Raw genomic sequence first — 23,248 nt, forward strand, 5'->3', positions numbered from 1 at the left:
CCAGGTAAAATATTACACAAATTTCATGGTATAGTTAAAATTATACAGGGAACAAAAGTATCACACTCAAATGTTTTACATCTGGCTGTTTCATTAGTGAATGCATCTGAGCTGGTTAGTGCATCTTAACATCAGTGCCAAATTTCAGTTAAATGGCTTGAATCAGAAATACTATGAGAGCAGAAAACAAACAGCATGTGTTGGACAGAATCACTGTCTGAAAGAACACAATGTGGGTCAAAGTCATAAAGGTACAGCCCTGCCACTGCGCTTTTGCATGAAGACGTGCAGCACCATGACAGGCTGTCTCTGCAGCCACATTAGATGCTAATCAGGCAGTCCGTGGTGGAGTATATGCTAATCAGCCATGTGCTATTCCCTGGAAATGCCTGTCATAGCCTGGTAGGGCATTTATACAGCCAAACAACTGTATAGATTAGCATGGCCACACCTGACCCCTCACAGTAGTGAACATAGCAGATGTAAATTCTAGGTACTGGGGAGTATAGTGGTAAGATAGTGCAAGGAGGTGTGTGTGTTTGAGTGTATGAAAGGGTGTGTGTGTGTGTGTGTGTGTGTGTGTGTGTGTGTGTGTGTGTGTGTGTGTGTATGTGAATGGACGAGTGCATCTGTGAGTGTAATGAGGTAGGGAGAGGCTTTTTTCTGTGTGTGTGTGTGTGTGTGTGTGTGTGTGTGTGTGTGTGTGTGTGTGTGTATGTGTTTTTAGAATGACTGTGTGTGAGAGTGTGTGTGTGTGTGTGTGTGTGTGTGTGTGTGTGTGTGTGTGTGTGTGTGTGTGTGTGTGTGTGTGTGTGTGTGTGTGTGTGTGTGTGTGTTTGCATGTATGCAGGTGTGGGTGGGCTGGGGTGGTTGTCATACTTCCATACACCATTGGAGTAATGAACAGAGCCTGAAATACTGGCACATAAACAGAACAGAGATTAAGGGTAGGGAAATTTACTACCAGAGATAATTATTTACAAATGATATTGTCTGGGCAGCACTTAATCACATCAGGGGTCAGGGGTGGGGGTGGGATACAGTAGACACCAGAGATTACTTGGTTCAACATACCTGAAAGGCATATAAACACAATGTGGGGTAGAGGGGTTGGGGACACCAGACATGAGGGATATTCACTATAACACACTTTAAAGGCATATCCATCTAATCACAGCTCTTGTTTCTCAATTTCTGCACTTGGGGTCAGGTGGCATTTCAGCAGTGACAATCATCTAGAGCCAAGGTTTACACTGTCAGGTGGCTAGCCCTGCCATGGTAGTTTTTCCACACCATGCACATATTTCCAAGGGGGAACCCCTAGATACCACAGATGAGTAGTGTGCCTTAAAACACATTAAAAAGAATGTTAAACTTTGTTCCCTCCCAAAGAGGGTTTAGTCTTCTGCATTATCATTATAGACCAGGGATAGAATATGGCAATTAATAATAAATGAAAAAAAAAAATCAGAGTAGTAAGACGAGGGATTTGAACTCAACAGCTTTGATGCATGAAACATCTGCATTAGCATGATGTACTAATTGATAAGTAATTGCACTGGCTGTTTTTACCATGTATTGAGGTTGTGCCTGTAGTCATGGAATGGATCTTTAAAAATGACTTACATACTGTACGCTGATAATTTGCTATCGACTTCTCAGTCCTTTTCAAGGCTAAACTCCTTGGTATGATTCAAGCTTAATTTAGAGTCTCTACATATAACCTCAACAAGAATAAGACAGCAGTATAAGCACTGCACTCACAGCTAGATGATGGAGATATAAGAAGGTTTGCGCTGGTGTTTACATTACTGGGCATCTTTACAACAATTACTCTGCGATTATGACAGCAACAAGTACTCACCTATAGTACATAACTGGACATTTTTACAAGTACTCTGCTATGATGATAGCAACAAATACTCTGCGCTAATAGCAGAGTACTTTTATTAGTTGAAATATAAATTTCTGAGAGGCCACAAAACTATGACAGTTTATGCTCATTTAATTTATATATATGTGACACCCCACAACTTGCCCAGTAATCAAGGAGCCTCAATCCTCACCACTAGCACCAGTGGGGGACGTACATTGGGAGGATGATAAGTAGGACACACAGTAAACTGCAATTTCCCTTAAGAGCACACAGAGACCACAGTCGGTCCGGGGCTGGTTTCTCCCTCTTTCTCCAGATCCCTAAAAAGACTTCCCACTGGTACCGCTATAGAGTTGAGATCTCAGCTGAGTGACCAAGCCAAGACCTCCAGCACCCTCTCTGTCCAACCAGTGCTTCATGTCCCTGCCCAAGTAGCTGACACACACGCTCTTTGAGATCTGATTTACACACACACACACACACACACACACACACACACACACACACACACACACACACACACACACACACACACACACACACACCTGGGAAAGACTGGCACAGGTTTATTAGCTATGCCCCCTTTTGCCCAGACTATAAGGTAGTTTTGACTGCCACCAGCCACTTTATCAGCTACTTTAAAGCCCTTAACAAAGGGTGTCCAATCTTACTGTGTGATGTTACTATTAATCTAAATGGTAGCTTGACCAAAAGCAAGGCTGTTAGGAGTGGCCCACGGTGTCACCAAATAAATATCCAAGTACTCTCAGAACTTATATTTCACAAATATGAGCCACAATGAAAGGTTTAAATTAATTTAATAACAAATAAAAAAGAACAAGAAAACACTCAATAAATAATCACAGTCACAACAGAGATAAAAATCACAGGAAATGTTTAAAACAACATTGCAAGACAGTCTCAAATAAATAAAGAAAACAACTAAACTATGCTTCACTATATTCCTGACTATAACTAAGAGAAATTAGTGTACCCTAGTTAACTTACTTACAGAGCAAGCAGGCAGATGTGGTGAGTGGATGCTCATGTCAGGTCAAAGACAACATACAAAATGCTCAGTCTCTCTCTCTCTCTCAGAGGGTTCCTAAATTAATATTTCAAATATTACTGCTGGGGTAGCTTATAGCATGACATCACTTCTTGTCATCTGAATATCCCAGGTGAAAACCCCCACTGATGCAGCTGTTATCATTTAGCATCTACCTCTGAAAATACATAAATAAGGACTTTTCTTAGATCTAAGGCAGATCCTGGGAGTCATACAACAACAAACATTTCCAAGACAATATAAAAAACTTCTAGTTTTAGACATTGTGTCTGTTACTGCACTGAAACAGAGTTAATATATTTTGTTTATGGTCTAGCCATAAAGTAACTTAATTTCAGCTATTCTTCTGAAGTTTTGCAAGATCATCTCATGTTCCAGTTCCCCTGTTAAAATATACACATCTAAACAGTTACAATAGTGCATATGCATTTCTGCTCAGTACTTCACAAAATATCTCTTCAGCACGTCTGTACAATATGACACACAGTTCTAATGCATCTTTAACACAAGCACATGAATCATGTTGATATTCACAAATGATACATAACCATTTACAAAATTCCAGACAGCTGTGCTGACATTATCTCTCTTTGGTTACACTTCTACATAAATCATATTAATATTCACAAATGGCATATAATTATTTATAAAATTCCAGCCAGCTGGGCTGGCAGTATCTCATTTTATGACCATAAATATCTATCTCTCTCTCTCTCTCTCTATATATATATATATATATATATATCTGTGTGTGTGTGTGTGTATATATATATATATATATATATATATATATATATATATATATATATATATATATATTTAAAATGTAATGAAGAAAAACAGTCATGCCACGTCACTGTACCCTCCAGGAATGTTGCTTTTCTTTCTAGAAAAGAAATAGTTCATGAAATGTCACCAAACAGTTGTTCAGGTGTCGGTGGGACATAAAGGACCCTAAGGCAGTGGCTAGGGAACTGCACTATTCTGAAGGACAAGGGAACATAACAGCCTCCAATGTAGTATTACAACCTAAGGAGTATTAATATCAGGTGTATCACATGATGTGTAATGGACAAAATACAGGGTGCACAGGTGGTAAGGGTGGGAGTCCCTCTGAAGATTCCCACTATACTTGACCATTGCCTTAACTGGGGCTGTGAAAGCAGAACCTGGAGGACACTATTAGGACTTGGATCCTTTTTCAAATGAAGGTAGACCTGTATCCTACTAGGCAGGTGAGACAACCCATCCATGCTAACCACACATGCATAAGAGTCACCTTGACATTCTTTGACAATTGCTGGAGCTGGTGGAGCTGATATTTGAGATATGATGAGTTACAAAGGGTTGATAGAAACATCTGATATAAAGGTAAAATGCATGGGAGGGCCTGGGTACTTCTTGACAGTGCTGAAACAAATTATTCTTTTAAAGATGAGTAAAAGTGTCCTGACCCATGGAATTCCCCAACAGGACATTATATGACCAAGAGTGTGACAGAGCCATGTTTTAGGACTGCAGTCAACCATAGCACAGTACTGAAAGTGGTCTTTTCCACAGCCAGGGTAGGTTTATGCTAATGCACAAAGTGAACCCAGACTGAAACAACCAAACTATTCAAACTAAACGGCAACACTCTAAACAATATCCTGACCATTAAGATGAAATCCATGCTTATTTCAGCTGCAATTACCTAAACAGGATCTACCAAAACTGTGCTTATATGCACATGAAATGAATGGAAGGAAGGGCCGACTTATAGCACAATTTCATCCATCCCATGTTGTTAGGTCACATCTGACTAAAGAATCCAGTAATAGCCACTGCCATCCACAGAGCTTACCATTCAAGTATGAAATAGAAGCAGATTGTCAGGCCTTTTGTATCCCACACACTATGAACACAAACACACACACTCACACACAAACAGACATGCACACACACACCTATAGATCACTCATATATGCCAACCCACACTGCATGTGTTTTGGGATGTGGAAGGAAACCAGTATTCCCAGACAAACCCATCACCACACACAAGGATGACATGCAGACTCTGCACAGATGGCACCCAGGCAAGAATAAAACTGGAGAAAATTTGCAGTGAAGCAGTAATGCTACTCACTGAACAACACAGAACAAATGTACATTGTTATATAACTGGCAGCTTTTTTATGAGCTGGAATCTCATGCAGATCCTTTATTAGGTTTGATAGAACTACTCAGCTGTAAGACTTGATTGATTGGACTGTAGCCAAGCAGTCTTGATAAAATGAGATAGAAATGATAAGCATGTTGTCCCGGATTATGACAGTGGTTTTTCATAAGTCCTGGAAAATGAGAGGCATCTGAGTTCAAAAATGATCTAACAACCATTAGATTGCCTCAAGCACATGCACCATCCAAAAGAAGGCAAAGCAAGCTGTTGTCTCTGTTTGCTTAATTTATGAACATAAATGTCCCTTCATGTTTTGTAAGTCAGTATTTAGGTATGCCTGGAATGTTGCCCCTATTCTAACATAATTGTAGAAGTGGTTTGAACGTGGGGCAGTCAGTGCTTGTGGAGATTTGGATGCTTTTAAAACCTATCAATAATCCTTTAAAATTTTATAAGGTTGTTGGTGGAAGCGGGACATCTGCCAATTTATCTACTGTTTTTGGAAGTATACCATTGGTTATAGGACATTTTGTATCATCATCTACAAAAAGCAGTAAAGCATAATAATTTGAAAACCGTCTCCCAAAGCATATTTGTAGACCCTACCCCAGCCAGAAATCCAAGAATACATAGCATTACATATTCAAAGGCATAAAGAACAAAAGTAAAAATCTCATAATTTGACTCACTTAAATGTTCATTGCAATATCCAGAGTATTAATCCCTTTTCTATCTTACTTTTGAAATCTGTAAAATCTTGGACTAAACTACCAATCACTGGAGAGTATAGCGACTGCTTCTCAGGAGTCAGCCTGAGATTTGTGCTTCTATTTTTTCTTCTTTGAAACACAGAAGGATATTATTTCTTAGCCTTCTTAGAGATTAACAGTCACTGGAAAGCCAGAAAATTGCTTGTTAGGAACTATTTTAGGATTAATGCTACCTCTTGGCTCCTGGTGTGAGGAGCAGAGAGACCCTGATTCCTGTTGGCCGCCTCTGATTGTGCAGTCTGTTTAGATTTCAGTGAGTGGTCTGGTTACAGTTTTGCTGAGTACCTCTTCAGATCATTTGTGCAGCTTGGCCATCTGTTGGGACCAGATGCTGTGGGTTCTAACCAGGTTATCTACCAAAAGTAGGCTATAGCAAGTACACTGAACACAGCAACATCTGGGTTAATACTACTTCTCAGGAAGCAGTTTGGGATTAATTCTACTCTTTTGCTTCTGGTGAGAGAAGTAGCTAAGGTTCATAGGATGATACTAGGCTATTGCCACACAGGCCATTATAAGCCTAGCCAAGAACTTCACCCATGTTCCCACAAAGTCAGCACCTGTTTTCCCTGTCCAGCAGGGATACAGGTGGGATCCCAGGGGTATATTTTCTGTTTCCCATACAGTCGTCTAGGTACCTCTTAAAGAGGACTAGTGAGGTACTCTGCTTGACACGGAGAGGAAATCTATTCCACAGATAGGGGAGTCATTAGGACACAAATCTATCCCACCGACAAGTTCTGTTAATGTCACAGACCAGGTTGAGACCTTGCGTGTGGGTTGCATGAGTGGAGTTTGACTTATGGATATGTAGCAGCTCCATGAAGGCTGAGTCTGAGACAGCCTTGTATGCCAGACACAGGTTACCTCAGAGCAGTCTGTATGAGACTGAGTAGAGGGACAGGGCTTTTAGCCTATATATATAGGATAGGTGTTTGAGACCTTGGATTTTCCTAGTCAGGAACCTCTGTGGTCTCTCCAACTGCTGCATGTGCTTGGCAAGGTACATGCCAAAGTGGGCATTGTACTCGATAATGGGTCTGATAAGGGAGGAGTACAGGGATGTTATGACCTCCTTGTTCCTGGATGAAATACCTTTATGTATGAGGTGGGCCATTTAGAAAGCCTTCCATACAATGGAGGCAATGTGCTGGTCAAAAGTCAGGTTGCTATCACCCTGGCTGCCCAAGTCCCTCATGACAGATTATGTGCTTAGTACATTGTTATTAATGTGATAATTAGTGAGGACACCATTTTCCCCAAAGGGGATAATAATGCATTTCTTGGTATTCAGTTTGAGGCCATGCTTCTGGCACTAGTCATTAGTTTGGCTAATGCCCTCTTGGAGGATGTTCATATCACTAGGGGAATTTATGACAGTGCCCAGCTTGCTTTCATCTGCAAACTTGGTCAACCACAGACCACTGGTTTTGGCTTGCACCTCAGAAAATTATATCCCAAACAGTAGATGCCCCAAGACCAATCCTTGACGTGCGCCGCTTGTTATGGGTCTACTGCTAGAGGTGACTTGCCTTAGTTTGACTGAGTGGGTTCTATCAGTAAGCCAGTTAGCTACCCATCTGGTAACATATGGGTTGATGCCTAGCTGGTAGAATTTCTTTATTATGCCCGAGTGGGGGAATAGTGTTGAAGGCTTCGGCTAGGTCAAGGTAGGTGGTGTGCACTGTCTTGCCCTCATCCATGGCTTTGGTGACTGTTTCAAAGAAGGCTACCAAGTTTAACAGGTATGATCTCCCTTTGACAAAACCAAACTGTGTGGGATCAAGCGTTTGGAGGTTGCCAATGTCCTTATTTATAAGATCCATGATAATGCCTTCCATGGCCTTGCAGATCAGGCTAGTTAAGCTGATAGGGCTTTAAATGCTTGGGCCGGTGGGCACTCCATCTTTGTGTAGAAGGATGACAGTTGCTGTCCTCCATTCTTCTGGGACAAAGCTGATGCACAGGCTTTGCTTGAATATGGTGCCTAGTGCTGCTGAGAGCTCCTGCCTAAGTTCATGTAGGACACAGCCAGGAATGTTGTTGGGTCCCATGGAGGCTGTATTTTTTCCATTGAGAGGGTATTAATAACTTGCTCCATGGTGATGAGTAGAAGGGGGCAGGTGCTGGTCATGTCCTGGTTTACTAATGGCGGACAGGGGGGTGAAGTTTTCACTGAAACTGCCTGCCAGCAGGTTGGCTATATTTATGGGATTTGTGCATGTGGTATTCTTCACCACAAATTCAGAGCAGATTTGGGAGTTACCTTTGAGATTTCGGATGTATGAGAAGACGACCTTGTGATTGTCCTTAGTGGATGTGCCCAATTTGGACTCAAAGTTAACCTTAGAAGATTTCACCAGTGACCTTATTTGCTTGTTCAGACCTAGGAAAGATTGCTTCCACCTTGACACCTGCGCTCCTTCTTGGTCCTGGACAATAATTTTTTCCTTTGATTACAGAGTCTGTTTATTGCTGCGGTCCACCAGACAGGTTTACTCTTCCTTGAGTAAGATGATTTGGTCCTGTCAAATATTGCTGAGTCCATGCAGCTATATAGGTGCTCATATAATGTTTTGGTGTAGGCTTGGACATTAGTGCTTGATTCAACCGAAGAGATGGTGGCTGTGAAGCTGCTTATACCTGCTCTCAAAAGATTGTAAAGCTTTGGAAAAGTTTTTTTGCTCGACCTTGGCAGGGATGGGGGTGGTCAGGGGAGTTGGTGACTTCAAAAGTGATTACTTTATGGTCGGATCTTCACATGGAAGATGACACTGTAGAGTTGTGACAGTGGCTACTCATGTTGGTTCGTACCAGGTCCAGGATATTTTCCCCTCTTGTGGGGGTGTCAACCAGCTGATCCAATGCATTGCCATTGACAAAGTTGAGGAATCTCTGGGATTCGTGTTTGAGCTAGAATAGGTCTTCCACTCTATGGTTGGGTAGTTAAAGTCACCCATGATCAGGGTAGAAGGTTGAATCTTGACGGATTCAAGTAAGTGCAAACAGGTGGAGTGGGCCTCCTGAGTTGTGGTTGGGGTTCTGTAGCTAGCTATGATTTGAATAGGTGTTTTGTCAACAAATAAACAAAAAGCATTAAAAAACTGAATAAAATATGAAAGAGGTCCAAGAAACCACAACCACAGCTGCTGAAATCCAATCTTTAATGAAAACACACACAATTATTGAGCACTTTCATCTCAATAAAAAGAGACTTCATCAGAATACAATACTAATAAAAATGAGCAATTTAAATCCTCTCTCTCTATTACATCTGCACCCATTCACTTGTAAAAAACAAATAATCTTAATGACAAACCATTAACTTTTTAAAAAAAAAAACCTGGATAGGATAAATGTTACAAAAACAACAATAACATGTTAAAATATTGCAATATATACAATTATATCTACAAAAACTAATCTCATGAACACATATTTTATATATTTTTTATATTTTATTTGCTTTTTCATGTAAAATAGGTATAATGAAAATTGCATTGTTTGAACCTGGGGGAAACATCGCAGCTAACCTAAGCTGCCATTCTGTTTCTTTTTTCTTTAATGTATTTTTCCAGTCCCCCCCCCCCCCTCCAGCATCAAGTTTAATGATTTCTAAGATCCCAATTAGGAACTTTTCAAACTTCAAACAAACCTGGTAGTGCTTATATAATGCACTATTTTGTTTCCCATTCCTTATATCATTTACATGCTCATATATTCTACATCGCTCTGTCTTGCCCACATAAAAGTGAAAACATGTAGCACAGATACCTAAATAAAATACCCTACTCATCATGCAGTTACCTTTCTTAAACAGAACTCTACTATGCATTCTGTTATTTAAAGTAAGTGTATTCTCCTTAAAAATAAATGGGCATTGCCTACAGGCTACACATGATTTAGTACAGGCATCTGTTGTACATGAAGTTTCTATTTTACATTCAAGAAGTTTCTTGACGTTTGCTCCTCTACTATTAACGAATCTAGGTGTTTTACCCACTTTATCCAAAATATCCTGATTCAACCTGAAAATATTTCAATTAGAGCTCAACATTCTCTTGATTTCATTGGTTAAATGATTATATTGTAATACACAAGCTTTTTCATGAGGGGCCTTGTTTGTGTGTAACAATCTATCATTACCTGTTGTAGGCAAGCCAACCCCCAATAACGGTTTATAAAGAGTACCCCATTTTTTGTATACTTAATCTATTATTTCTTCAGTAAACTCTTTGGAGTACCCCCTCTCCTGAAACATACAACAGATTTTATTCAATTCACTTTTCACATCATCTTGGTGTGATGTCATGTGTGCTACTCTAATTGCTTGCCCCTTCACAATGCTTTTTTTCTGAGTGTCTGGGTGATTACTTTGAAAATGCAAATAGGAATTGCAGAATGCATCTTTATGAAAAATCCTTGAACTAAACCCATTATTATTATGAAAAATGTAAGCATCTAAATAATTAATATCGGAAACATCCAAACTATGTGTAAATTGTAAACATTCTTAGTATTATTCACATATTGTACAAATTGTTCAATTTCACCACTAGGACCATCCCACAAAATAAAGATGTCATCCAAAAATCTAGAATACATCCTTATTCTGTGCCAAAAAGGGCACTGAAATACACAATTGGTTTCCCATCCAAGTAATACAAGATTTGCATAAACAGGAGTGCAAGCCACTCCCATTGCTATACCTTTGATTTGTTGTTAGAACTCCCCCTCAAAATAGATGTAATTATTTTCTAAGGCCAAACTCATAATTTCACATAATAATGTTATCTGGTCATGTGTAAGGTAAGAAAAATGAAAGAGGCTTTCCTCAAACAAAGCCATCCTGTCCTCCTTGGGAATAACACTAAACAGATCTCTAACATCTACTGTAAGATAAATAAGATCCTCCTTCCATAATGCTTTCATTAAACTGCCCAAAAATTCCCAAGAGTCTTTCAGTAAATGTTCAGTTTTATCCACCGCATGTTGTACCCAAGAATCCACATACACTGCTAGCAGGTGGGTCTTAGACCAATTTGCTGCAACTATAGGTCTTAAAGGAGGAGTTTCAACATTTTTTGTGGACCTTGCCACAGAACACAGGGATAATGGGCTCTTTATTGTGCAAAAAATTATAATCTTCTACAACAATTCTCTGATTTATGAAATATTCTAAGAATGAATCAGTACGAGAATAGGCTATGTGAATTTGATTTTTCGAAACCCCTACATATGTAGTAGCATCAAATAACATCTCCTGCATCACATTTGAATAATCAAGTGCCCTAAAAAGAACTAAACCCCCACCTTTATCCGGGGTCATAATACGAATTGAATAATCCCTTCTGAGATCCATTAACAAATTATATTCTCTTTTGGTGAGATTACATGGTATTCTAGTATAATTTAAATGAATATCATAAATATCTTCTATGACTATGTTTTCATATGCATCTAATAAGGGATGTAATGGGAGATTGAATACACTCTTTCTTTTTGGTATAACCACTGAACTTTGACCATTCTCAGTTGGAAGAATGGCCTGTTGAGTGGAAAAAAAGATGTCAAAATTTAATTTTCTAACATATCATTTTAAACCCATCAAGTTATCAACCAAGTTTCTCTTCTTTTCAGGAATGCATTTAGCCCCTTTTGATAACAAATTAAAATATTCTTGTGTAATTACCCTATCCGTGTAATTATAAATGGTAAAACCACTGTTTCTGCATACAATACCACTAAATCCACTTAATTCCTGTAGTTGTTCCCCTTCCTGTAACTGTTATTTCTCCCCATTTGTGGATAGAAATTTCTGTTGTATTCCCTCTTCTCTGTGTATCTGTGGGCCAGTCTCTCTGAGGGTCTCACCCCTTGGAAATCCTGCTGTTCATCCTCAACCCCCTCCAGATCTACACTAGCATTCTTAACCACTTCACTGTAGCTTAATCTATGAGCATCTCTACCTCTATGTATACATGTATCCAAAACCTTCCCAGTAGGATATACCTGTTTGTTATTGTATTGCTTAATGTCCCTTTCTAACTTACGTTTCTTTTTGTGAAAAATATTGTTGCATTTCCTCTCCACCTTGTCCAAAACTTTAAAATACAAACTAGTGTATTGTGGGAACAACAAATCCTTTCTTATTTTGGCATCTAAGGATTCAACTTCACGAGCCACTACATTTTTCTGTTTTTCAAAAAAAAAAACACAAGTCTTTTTAACAAGGTTTAACCCAATATCATCAAAAAAATGCAACAAAACCATCAGTAACATCTGTATCATAAGTGATACCAAACTAGAACTTGAAAAGTCTTAGACCCCGTGGTGCAATTTTAAGATGCAAACATTCTTTAAAATATGCTATATCCATATCCAGTGATTTTAATTTAAAAAGTCTCTTCTCAAAAAAGTATATTAAATCTTTGAGTGAAACAAAGTAATTGTTTTTACTATGTAAAACACCTGTCGCTTAATTCTGGAATTCATTAGCACCATCTTGTCTAAAACTTAACTGTTTTGCCACTAAATTAGCATATTGGTTATTTATATTGTCTAAATGCACAAGTATCATATGATGGGGAAACACCCTGTCCATTAAAGTCATTACGCTCATGTGGTGAATGAAAACCAACATTAAATGATTGCACAGTACCTACATGATGTGTTGATACATCACGTTTGTTTTTAGAGTTGGTAGAACATTGAAAATCCATTCTATCTTCTACAAAATGCAGGCAAGAGCTATCCTGTAAAGATCTTTGTGACACAGATGCCATGCTACCTTCCTGGTGCACGCCAGCCTATCCAATCACATGACCTGGTAAGCCAATCAAACGGCCATTGCCGAGGCAACTAGTAGTGGCCTTGCCGCGATCACCAAAATGTGAAACAGGCTCCCTTGAACTACCGCCAGTAGAAATATGTGAACCATTACCATTCTCCTTTGGTGAAAAATGCTCAATGAGCCTAGTAAGTTCACCTTTAAGCTACGATACCTCCTCTTTTAAAAGCGTGAACTCTGAATTCACTCCATCCCCATAAGGGGTATTTATAGAGTCCAAGGAGACCATAGTAAACCTCGGACCAGTAAACTCGAACAAAAACAACCAATGAAGCAAAAAGCACCAAAAAACTGAATAAAATATGATAGAGGACCAAGAAACCACAACCGCAGCTGCTGAACTCCAATCTTTAATGAAAACACACACGATTATAGAGTGCGTTCATCTCAATAAAAAATAGACTTTATCAGAATACAATAATAATACAATACTAATAAAGATGAGGAATTTAAATACTCTTTCTCTATTACATCTCCACCAATCACTTGTAAAAAACAAACTTAATGACAAACCATTAACTTTTTAAAAAATCCTGGATAGGATAAATTTTACAAAAACAACATGTTAAAATATTGCAATATATACAATTATATCTAAAAAAACTAACGTCATGAACATATATTTTATATAATTTTTATATTTTATTTGCTTTTTCATGTAAATTAGGTACAATGGAAATTGCATTGTTTGAACCTGGGGGAAACATTGCAGCTAACCTAAGCTGCCATTCTGTTTCTTTTTTTCATTAATGTATTTTTCCAGTCTCCCTTCAGCATCAAGTTTAATGAGTTCCAAGATTGCAGATAAGAACTTTTCAAACTTCAAACAAAACTGGGAGTGCTTATATAATGCACTATTTGTTTCCCATTCCTTATATCATTTACATGGTCACATATTCTACATCTTAGGGGACGCTCAGTCTTGCCAACATAAAAATGAAAACATGTAGCACAGATACCTAAATAAACTACCCTACTCATCCTGCAGTTACCTTTCTTAAACAAAACTCTTCTATGCATTCTGTTATTTAAACTAGGTGTATTCTCCTTAAAAATAAATGGACATTGACTACAGGCTCCACTCGATTTAGTACAGGCATCTGTTGTACATGAAGTTTCTATTTTACATTCAAGAAGTTTCTTGAAGATTGCTCCTGCACTATTAACAAATCTAGGTGCTTTACCCACTTTATCCAGAATATCGTGGTTCACCCTGAAAATATTCCAATTAGAGGTCAAGGCTCTCTTGATTTTATTGGTTAAATGATTATATTATAATACATAAGCTTTTTCATAAGGGGCCTAGTTTGTGTGTAACAATCTATCATTACCTGTTGTAGGCAAGCCAACCCCCAATAATGGTTTATAAATAGCACACCATTTTTTGTATACTTTGCATACTATTTCCTCAGTGAACTCTTTGGGGTACCCCCTCTCCTGAAACATACAACAGATTTTATTCAATTCTCTTTTCACATCATCTTGGTGTGATGTCATGTGTGCTACTCTAATTGCTTGCCCCATTCACAATGCTTTTTTTCTGAGTGTTTGGGTGATTACTTTGAAAATGCAAAGAGGAATTGCAGAATGTATCTTTACAAAAAGTCCTTGATCTAAATCCATTATTATCATGAAAAATGTACAGTAAGTATCTAAATAATTAATGCCAAAAACATCCGAACTAAATGTAAATTGTAAAAATTCTTAGTATTATTCACATTGTATAAATTGTTCAATCTCACCACTAGGGCCATCCCATAAAATAAAGATGTCATCCAGAAATCTAGAATACATCCTTATTCTGTGCCAAAAAGGGCACTGAAATACAAAATTGGTTTCCCATCCAAGTAATACAAGATTTGCATAAACAGGGGCACAAGCCGCACCCATTGCTACACATTTGATTTGTTGATAGAACTCCCCCTCAAAATAGATGTAATTATTTTCTAAGACCAAACTTATAATTTCACATAATAATGTTATCTGGTCATGTGTAAGGTCAGAAAAATTAAACAGGGCTTCCTCAAACAAATCCATCCCGTCCTCATTGGGAATAACAGTAAACAGATCTCTAACATCTACTGTAAGATAAATAAGATCCTCCTTCCATAACTCTTTCCTCACCTGGAGTGTCTCCTGTGCTTCATTCTGTTTGACCAGCCTGGAGATGTCTTTGATAAATATTGAAACTCCACCTCCTTTGGCTTTGCAGCCCTCTGTTTGGGGTCTGAAAGTATGGTAGGACAAGTAACCTGATAAGGCTGGGGTGCTCTCTGCAGCTTCGAACAAGGTTTCAGTGACTGCACAAATATCAACATCTTCCTGGGTGAGGAATGCTTGCAATGAGTGCAGTTTCATGTTAAGACTCATAGCGTTTAGCAGCATGACCTTTAAATTTCATTTAGAAGAATTTTTCACATTGGTAATTTTGTCCTCATGACTTTGCCTAAAAAAGGCACTATGGGGGATGCAAGAGCCTTTGCTAGAAGCCTGAAACCCAGGGGAGACAGATGAAGGCCATCTCTAAGAAAGCATCATCTCCGATTCCTAGGTGCGTATAGTGCTGTTGAGACCAGCACTATCTCCACTGCCAGACAGAAAGCACCATCGGTAATCAATTGTCAATCTCATAGGTGCTACTCCCTCTTCCGCCTGCATTAGTAAGCACCTAAAATCTTAAATGATACTTTCCAACCATCTCTGTTGCCATCTTGGTTGAAACAGACATTCTTTGACAATGTAGCAATTATCTCATGTTTAGTCATAACCGCTTACTACGTAAAACTGACAGTCTGTGAGTGAATCAGCTATTTAATTTTATAGTGGCAAAACTGTCACTTGAAGGCACTACATTTGTCAGTGCCACATAACATCACACTAAACCTATCACACACAGATAAGACCAACACATAGACCTACATATATTCAGGCTATTAAAAGTAAGCTACCTACACCACAAACGCCTCCTAAATGTAACCTAAGAAACAAGTACCCTCAACAACCTCAAACACACACGAGTATAGCACTAATGTTGAAATATACATCAAAGAGTCACAATGTCTCTGTTCGAAAGTTCATAAGACCAACCTCCACACAATCCAAAATCCTAGTCTGATTCTATTGTGAGCTACACCAATGCACCACTCACCGGGCTGTGGAAGAAGAGGGTCACTCTCAGTTCCCTATCAGTTCCCAAGATTCAACCCATCACACAGACACTCAAGTCCATGCACTACAAGTACACATATGACAGAGTCATAGTACACATGACTTGAGGCATGCAACTTTGGACTTCATGAAGAGAGACATGATGGAACCCTCCGAGTATGTGTCCATGGCTAGTATGAACCTACCTTTCAGCACCATTATACCATCACCAATGATGCCACAATTCAAACCAAAATTATTGAATTCAACTATTGGCTTAGTTTCTGACATTATTCAAAGATATATATATATATATATATATATATATATATATATATATATATATATACATACATACAATATATATATGGGTCCCCTTGACATTGTCAACACTTCAAATTGCCGAATTTCATATGGCCGAGACCATATGATCAACATTTGAAATACCAATAATGCAGAACCGGCACCTCCATATAGTGCGGGAAGGAAAGATTTCCATTCCTGCACTGTAGTGCGATCTCGGAGTTGGTATATTTAAGTTATGGGGGGGTGCAGGGGGGCTTTCCTCCCTGCTAGCAGTGTTTAGGTAAGTGTTTGTTGTTTTTTTACTTTTGTATTTCATATGTTCGACATTTCAAGTGTCAAGCATATGGTCTTGGCCATATGAAATTCAGCATTTTGAAGTATCGAACATATATGAAGTAGATATATATATATATATATATATATATATATATATATATATATATATATATCAGACTGTGAGGAGATGGTAGACAGCCCTAACTGCTTAGCCAGGAATGAATGGCCTGGACCTAACCTCCATAAGGCTTTCACATATTGGCTAAAACATTGCTTGCCCATTTTGCCACAAATCTAAGAACACATTCTATTAGATATGTATTCAAAGGTATAAACACTAAACATAAAAATCTTATAATCCAACTCACTTAATGAACACTGCAATATTCAGAGTATTAATTTCATCTCTAGCTTATTTTTGAAATAAGTAAAATCTTGGACTAAACTACGAATCACTGAAGAGGCTAAGAACTGCTTCTCAGGAATCAGCTTGGGATTGTGTTTTTAGGCAACATCACTCCTCAAAAGTTTCCAACAAAGCAAACCAGAATCTGGATAGCATAAAGGTTTTGATGTTCAGTTATAGAAATCTAAACAAAAAAACTCCACTCCCTACAAGTATCCCTACCCTGAAAAACATTGATATACACATCATTACAGAGACCTACTTCAACACCATTGTGAGATTCCCCATCAATACAGGGTTTCAATGTCTCTCAACACATTCAGGTCATCACACTAGATGAATGCACTATAGGTGGTGGTGTCATAATATCTGTAAAAAAAAAAAAAAAAAAACAATCAGTTCTTCTGCAGAAGTTAGACAGGATAATAATTTGGACCTCCTTGTGCAGCCTATCATTAACAACACTCCTTATCGAATCATGGCTACCTGTAGGACCCCATCTATGTCCCCCTAAGCCCATAATGACTACCTAACTACAATGGTGTCCCAATGCATTAAGCTAACACCATTCTCACTGGGGGACTTCAATCCTTTATTAACCAAGAGATGGATACATCCTCCAAAATGTATGCCCAGAGATTTCTGAACTTCATCTATACAAATCCTCTGAACCAGTTAGTCCATACACCAAACAGGGATGATAAAATCCTCAACTTGGTGTCATCAATATCGGACAGCTCTGCTCCGTACCAGTTGTAACTCCCTCCCTGGTCAAATCGGTCCACAAATCAGTCCCATTCACCTTAAAACTGAAGCTGAACAAACTGTCCACTACCAAGATGTTCAGAGATTATACAAAGGCTAATGTATTGAAACTGAGTAATAACTTGGCTTAATTCTACATCCCCTTCCAAATCAATGACCCCACTGCTTATGGAGAATCCTTTACTACCATATTCTATGCACATGTGAATACCTGTAAAGATACATCTGTCCCACACTGACATAAATACAATGCCGAATTCAAAACTAAGTCCTTAAGGTTGAATCTAAACATAAACAGGCTCTATAATAAAAGAAAAAAAAACATTGCATGTAAAATTAAATGTAACATTACATTTCCAGATCTCATACCCCCGTCTACACCTACCCCTCAAAATCTCACATGAGATAGTCCTCAAGGCACTATCCAAGGCCAAGAATACTGCTTCTATGGGACCCAATAATATACTGGGCTGTTGAAACAGGACCTGTCAACCCACTACAGAGCCTTTTCAATGTCAGCCTCCAAATAGGCTTTGTGCCAGACAAATGAAGGTCAGAGACTTTCACCTCCTTCTACAAAAGTGGGTGTCAATGGAATTAGGAAATTATAGACCCACAAGTCTGACCAGCCTAACCTATAAAGCTGTGGAAAGGATTATTATGGAGTTGATAAATAAGGACACAGGTAACCTACAGACTCTCAACACAAACCAGATTGAATCTGCTATGGGCAGGTCCTGCCTACTTAATCAGAATGACTTCTTCAAGAAGGTTGCTGAAGCAATGGATAAGACCAAATCAGTACACATTGCATACATACATACACCTTGCAAAGGCATTCAACATCATCCAACACTCAAGTATCAAAGATACACTATACCAGCTTAATGTTAATTCCTATGTAATTCAGTGGATAGATGACTGGGTCAAAAACAGAACCCTGGAAATTAGATAGGCTGCTCTACCACCTTCAAATGACCTGTCACTAGCTGTGTATTCCAGGGTTCAGTCCTTGGGCCACTACTCTTTGGCATTTACACATTGAAAGTCAAAGCTACTGCGAAGGGTGTATGGCCGACCAAGTTTGCAGATGACTTTAAACTTGATGCCATCATAAACTCCCCAGAGGACTCCAAGATTGTCTAGGAGTCCTTTCCCAAACCCACAACTGGTGCTAAAACCATGGTCAGACTAAATGCCATGAAGTACATAACAGTATCCTTTGACAAGCAAGAAGTGCTTTGTAACTTATCACACTTGCAACGCACCCCTGAAAACTGATCCAATAGTTAGGGACCCAGAAACCTATGCTGACAATGAGCTGTTCATCAATCACCATGTATCCACTATTGCAAGAAAGTACTTTTTTTATTGCACAGCTTCCAGGTCCAGGGGTGTGATCACTGCAATTTACTCTACCCTCATCAGGCTGATCACTGAGTATAATTGCTGTCCTCAGCATGTACCTGTCCAAATATCTGACACAACCTGAATGGCCACAATGCTTTCTTACCAAGATAATTAGGGACCAAAATCATAAAAAATACGTGGACCATCTCAAAATCTTGTCCCTCTCCTCAGTATCATACAGGCTATTGAGGGTGATATCTGCATTGGTACACAGCATCAACATACCCTATCCTCTCAGATCTATTGCATATTCACAACTCCATTCAGGAAATAAATACATCTTCAAGAGATCTAAATCTCTTTTACAACATAAACAAAACATGTTGGAGGGATGGAGGTGAGTTAATTGCTTGAATATACATTTGCTGAGACACAATTGACCTAAATATGTTGATCTAATGTGCAAGTGGTCGAAAATACATTTGTGTGAAACTATTTAGTCTAAATACATTTAATCATTAGTTGAGAAATAATGTTAGACACAATAAGGAACTATGCTGTTTGGACATAGTCCATCAATGAAATGCTTTAAGTAGTGCAACCTACAGACACATCTGTCTAGCATATAACACAGGCCAGTGTAAAGCACTGCTGGTACAATGTCTTACTGTATACTGGCAGTGATACCAGATTTTGAGAGATTTCTCCCATCTTAGATTTGAAGCGACCATGGAATTGGTACATAAATATTGTTTTTTTTTTTTGGGGGGGGGGGTCTTGCCCCCTGCAAAAAAGCACTTGCAAATAACTTTTTCACTAGGTCACAAACTCAGCAATTCTTGCTGATTAGTGTGTTGGGAATATTCTTTTTTTCAAGCAAATTGTGTTTAGAGCAAACCATATATGTGCTGTCATGGACTTATGGTTTAGGTAAGTTTTTTTAGGTGAATTATGTGTCAAACAAATGTGTATTCAAACCATTTACACATATCTGAAGGGATATATATATATATGTATCACAGGAAATACCACTTCTTTCAAATCATCTTCCTCTCCACATAAAGCTAAGTACTTATCTTACACTATTCAAAAATAATCTGGATGAATGGACGGGAAACTGCAAATTCACCCCTGGTTTAGCACCCTTGTCCCTCAGGAAAAGTGGCAACATGCAAGTGTTCTGCTCATCCCTAGGTTATTCATGCTTAAAATATATAGTCTAGAAATGTAATGAGAGTGTATTGCTAGGCTTGTAAAGATCCTCATAGATCAGTATTCTAATAAGTACCCATGAACTACTGCCGTTACATAAATACAGTATTAATGCTCAAGTAAATGAAATTTCAGATATCTAGTGTGTGAGGAGAATTTAGAAATAAAATCATTCATGTCTACGCCACTTGACATTAATTTAAACAATCTTTTCACTCTTTCAAATATCTTTTGTATCACAAACACACACACACACACACACACACACACACACACACACACACACACACACACACACACACACACACACACACACTGTCTTTCGGCTTTTCCCAATTAGGGGTCTCCAGAGCAGAACTCCAGTCCACTAATGATTGGCAGTGAAGTTTTACGGTGTCGAGTTGCCAGCCCGTTACCCAACCTTCAAAGAAGGCACACCCACACACGCTCACACCTACCTGCATGTCTTTAAATTCACTCGACCGTGGGGAGGACATGCAGATTCTGCACAAAAGGCACACCAGCCAAGAATCAAACTGGAGAGTCTCTTTCTGTGTCATTAAATATCCTCCTCCTCTTTTTTGAGTGTCCATATTTTGAGTTCATCTCAACACATCAGTTTCTGAGGTGATAACCTACATTGTTTCTCTATTTGCTTTTTATATCCAGGCCTGCCAAAGTGACACCCACATGTTAATTCCAAAGTCCCCCGTGACTTATAACAATGATCTAAATTCTCCTGTGACCCATAAAAATGTATAGCTCATAACATTACAAACAATAAATGCTTATGCCTAGCAGTTCAGAAACATTGCTTGCTTAGACACATAGTAGAACAGACTGCTGAGTATATTTCTGCCCCAGTATTTTGACTTTTCTCAAAATGCAAAGACTGGCCCATAAATGGCCAGGTAGTGCAAAGACTGTCCCATAAATAGCCAGGCAATGACTCTAAACAGATAAGACAAATGAGCCACCAGACAGGCAAACAGACATATATTAAATCCACAAGACACTATACCAGATTCAAATATACCTGTACAATGATGGGTCCAGAAAACACAAAAGAGTTTTTTAGTTATTCCAGTGTAACAGAAATTAACAACAGAGCAAAAACAAAATAAAGCCATTTTACTTACAGCATTTTTCTCTTTAATTTCTGCGATGATAGTTTTCCCATCAATCACTGCTTCAAATTTATACACAATAGCATCATCATCCATTGGGAAGAAAAACACAGCTTCCACCGGGTCTTGTAAATCATTCTTGTACAGGAGTGTTGCAGTAACATCTGCAATGATACCCTTCACCTGCACAGACACTGAGACATCCTTAAGAGCAACTATAATCAAGACAGAAAGAATGTGTCACAGGGATAACAATTTTAAGGAAATTAAAAGATATCACAGGGAGAGTGTTTGGGAGGGTTAATAAAAAAGTAAAAGGCAGCAACAAGCTCACACACAGGTATAAAATTGTATTGCAAATATTTAGAGAAAAAAGGTATGTTTTAATAAAGTTCAAATGTACAGCTAAAATAATTGTAATAAATTCTGGTCTGGTAAGTCTTGAATTTCTTTTTCTATATGGACTCAGGTTAAAAATGCAATAATATAAAAGAAAACTACTTCAGTGAAAATACTGTCCTTTATCAACTCTGAAATGGGGTCTAGATTACGTGATCGAATGGTCAAATAATAGAACACGTAATAGTCAACCCATAATAATCGAACCACCACAATGTCGAATGGAAATGAAAAAAGAAAAACCCACCAAAACAAACCATTTAAATGCTGTATGCGGGGGGGGCAAGCCCCCCTGCATCCCCACACCCCCACTACTTAAATATACCAACTCCAAGATCGCACTACAGTGCAGACAATGGAAAACTTCCATTTCTGCACTGTACAGAGATTTCCATTGAACCGTTCGACATTGTGGTGGTTAGATTATTACGGGTCGACTATTATGTGTTTGAATATTTGACCATTCGATCACATAATATAGTCCCTCTGAAATGTATATGCTAGCTGCAGGATGGAAAATATTTAAAAAAGAAATACAACTTGTAGACTGAAAATCTAATATCAGGAATGTATGGCATTACTATACAAGCAGCAAAAGTTAGTAGTAAAAGGAATGGAATTCTTTAGAAGGGGTAAAAACAATAGAAGCAATGGGTTCCACAGACATATTTTATCAGCAGCTATGATCAAAAATCTAATAAATGCAGCACATTTTTTTTTCAGTTATCTCTTTGGCTTTTCACCTAGTTACTACCATCAGCCATGTTCAGTGACCCTCTATAGTATATGTGGGTTGAGTCACTCCACAGTGTCTAATAAGCTCACATTCAGGACTATGACCACTATCAGTAGAAGTACACTGGGGAATGGGAGACAGCAGATAGGGACATCATGCGATGACCTCAACCTGATAACTCCTATCTACCTCACCTGATGTAGGACAACAATATTGCATTAGGTGAGGACTTCCTCTGTACACTCCACACTCCATTGTCAGTGTTTGTCTGGCTGTGTTTTCCCTAAAAAAATTGCCCTTTAACTCCTATCTACCTCACCTTAAGTAGGACAACAATATTGCATTAGGTGAGGGCTTCCTCTGTACACTCCACACTCCATTGTCAGTGTTTGTCTGGCTGTGTTTTCCCCTTTATATTTTTTTGTCTGGAGCAAAACCCTCCTACAATCTCTACTGCTGCTTTGCTGCTTTTGACCAGATAAATCTCCTTTTACCCCCAAAATCAATGAGTGCTGCTCATTCCCTCTATAATGCCCTTTGACACCATGGTTGTTAGTCAAACATCTGCTTGCATTATTGCCTTTTTAACCATTTGTTAACTTCGAGGCACTCTCCCAGGAGAAGACAGAGTAATTAGCAAGTGAAAAATTAAGTAACAATGAATAGGAAGTGAGTAGCATTGTTTTACAAGGGCACCCATGTTTTAAATGTTTTTCCTATCTGCTCTTAAGGTCCTCTGACAATCCACTATATCTCAAAATCTTTTTCTCCTATATTCTGGTCTGCCCTCTGGGCTGGTGC

At 38.6% G+C, this 23,248-nt stretch overlaps 1 protein-coding gene across 2 annotated transcripts in view; it reads right to left on the bottom strand.

The window, feature by feature from the left end:
• LOC122809692 (von Willebrand factor A domain-containing protein 5A-like) overlaps positions 1-23,248 on the bottom strand; it is a 1,295,998-nt gene that overhangs the window by 1,077,539 nt on the left and 195,211 nt on the right. For both annotated transcript variants that reach the window (XM_044081369.1, XM_044081368.1), the window contains exon 3: positions 21,325-21,527. In XM_044081369.1, coding sequence (XP_043937304.1) covers positions 21,325-21,527 — 203 coding nt within the window. The remainder of the gene's footprint in view (positions 1-21,324; positions 21,528-23,248) is intronic.

This window comes from Protopterus annectens, chromosome 8.part0 (assembly GCF_019279795.1).
Source record: "Protopterus annectens isolate FY-2018-M chromosome 8.part0, PAN1.0, whole genome shotgun sequence".
NCBI classification, from domain to species: domain Eukaryota; kingdom Metazoa; phylum Chordata; order Ceratodontiformes; family Protopteridae; genus Protopterus; species Protopterus annectens.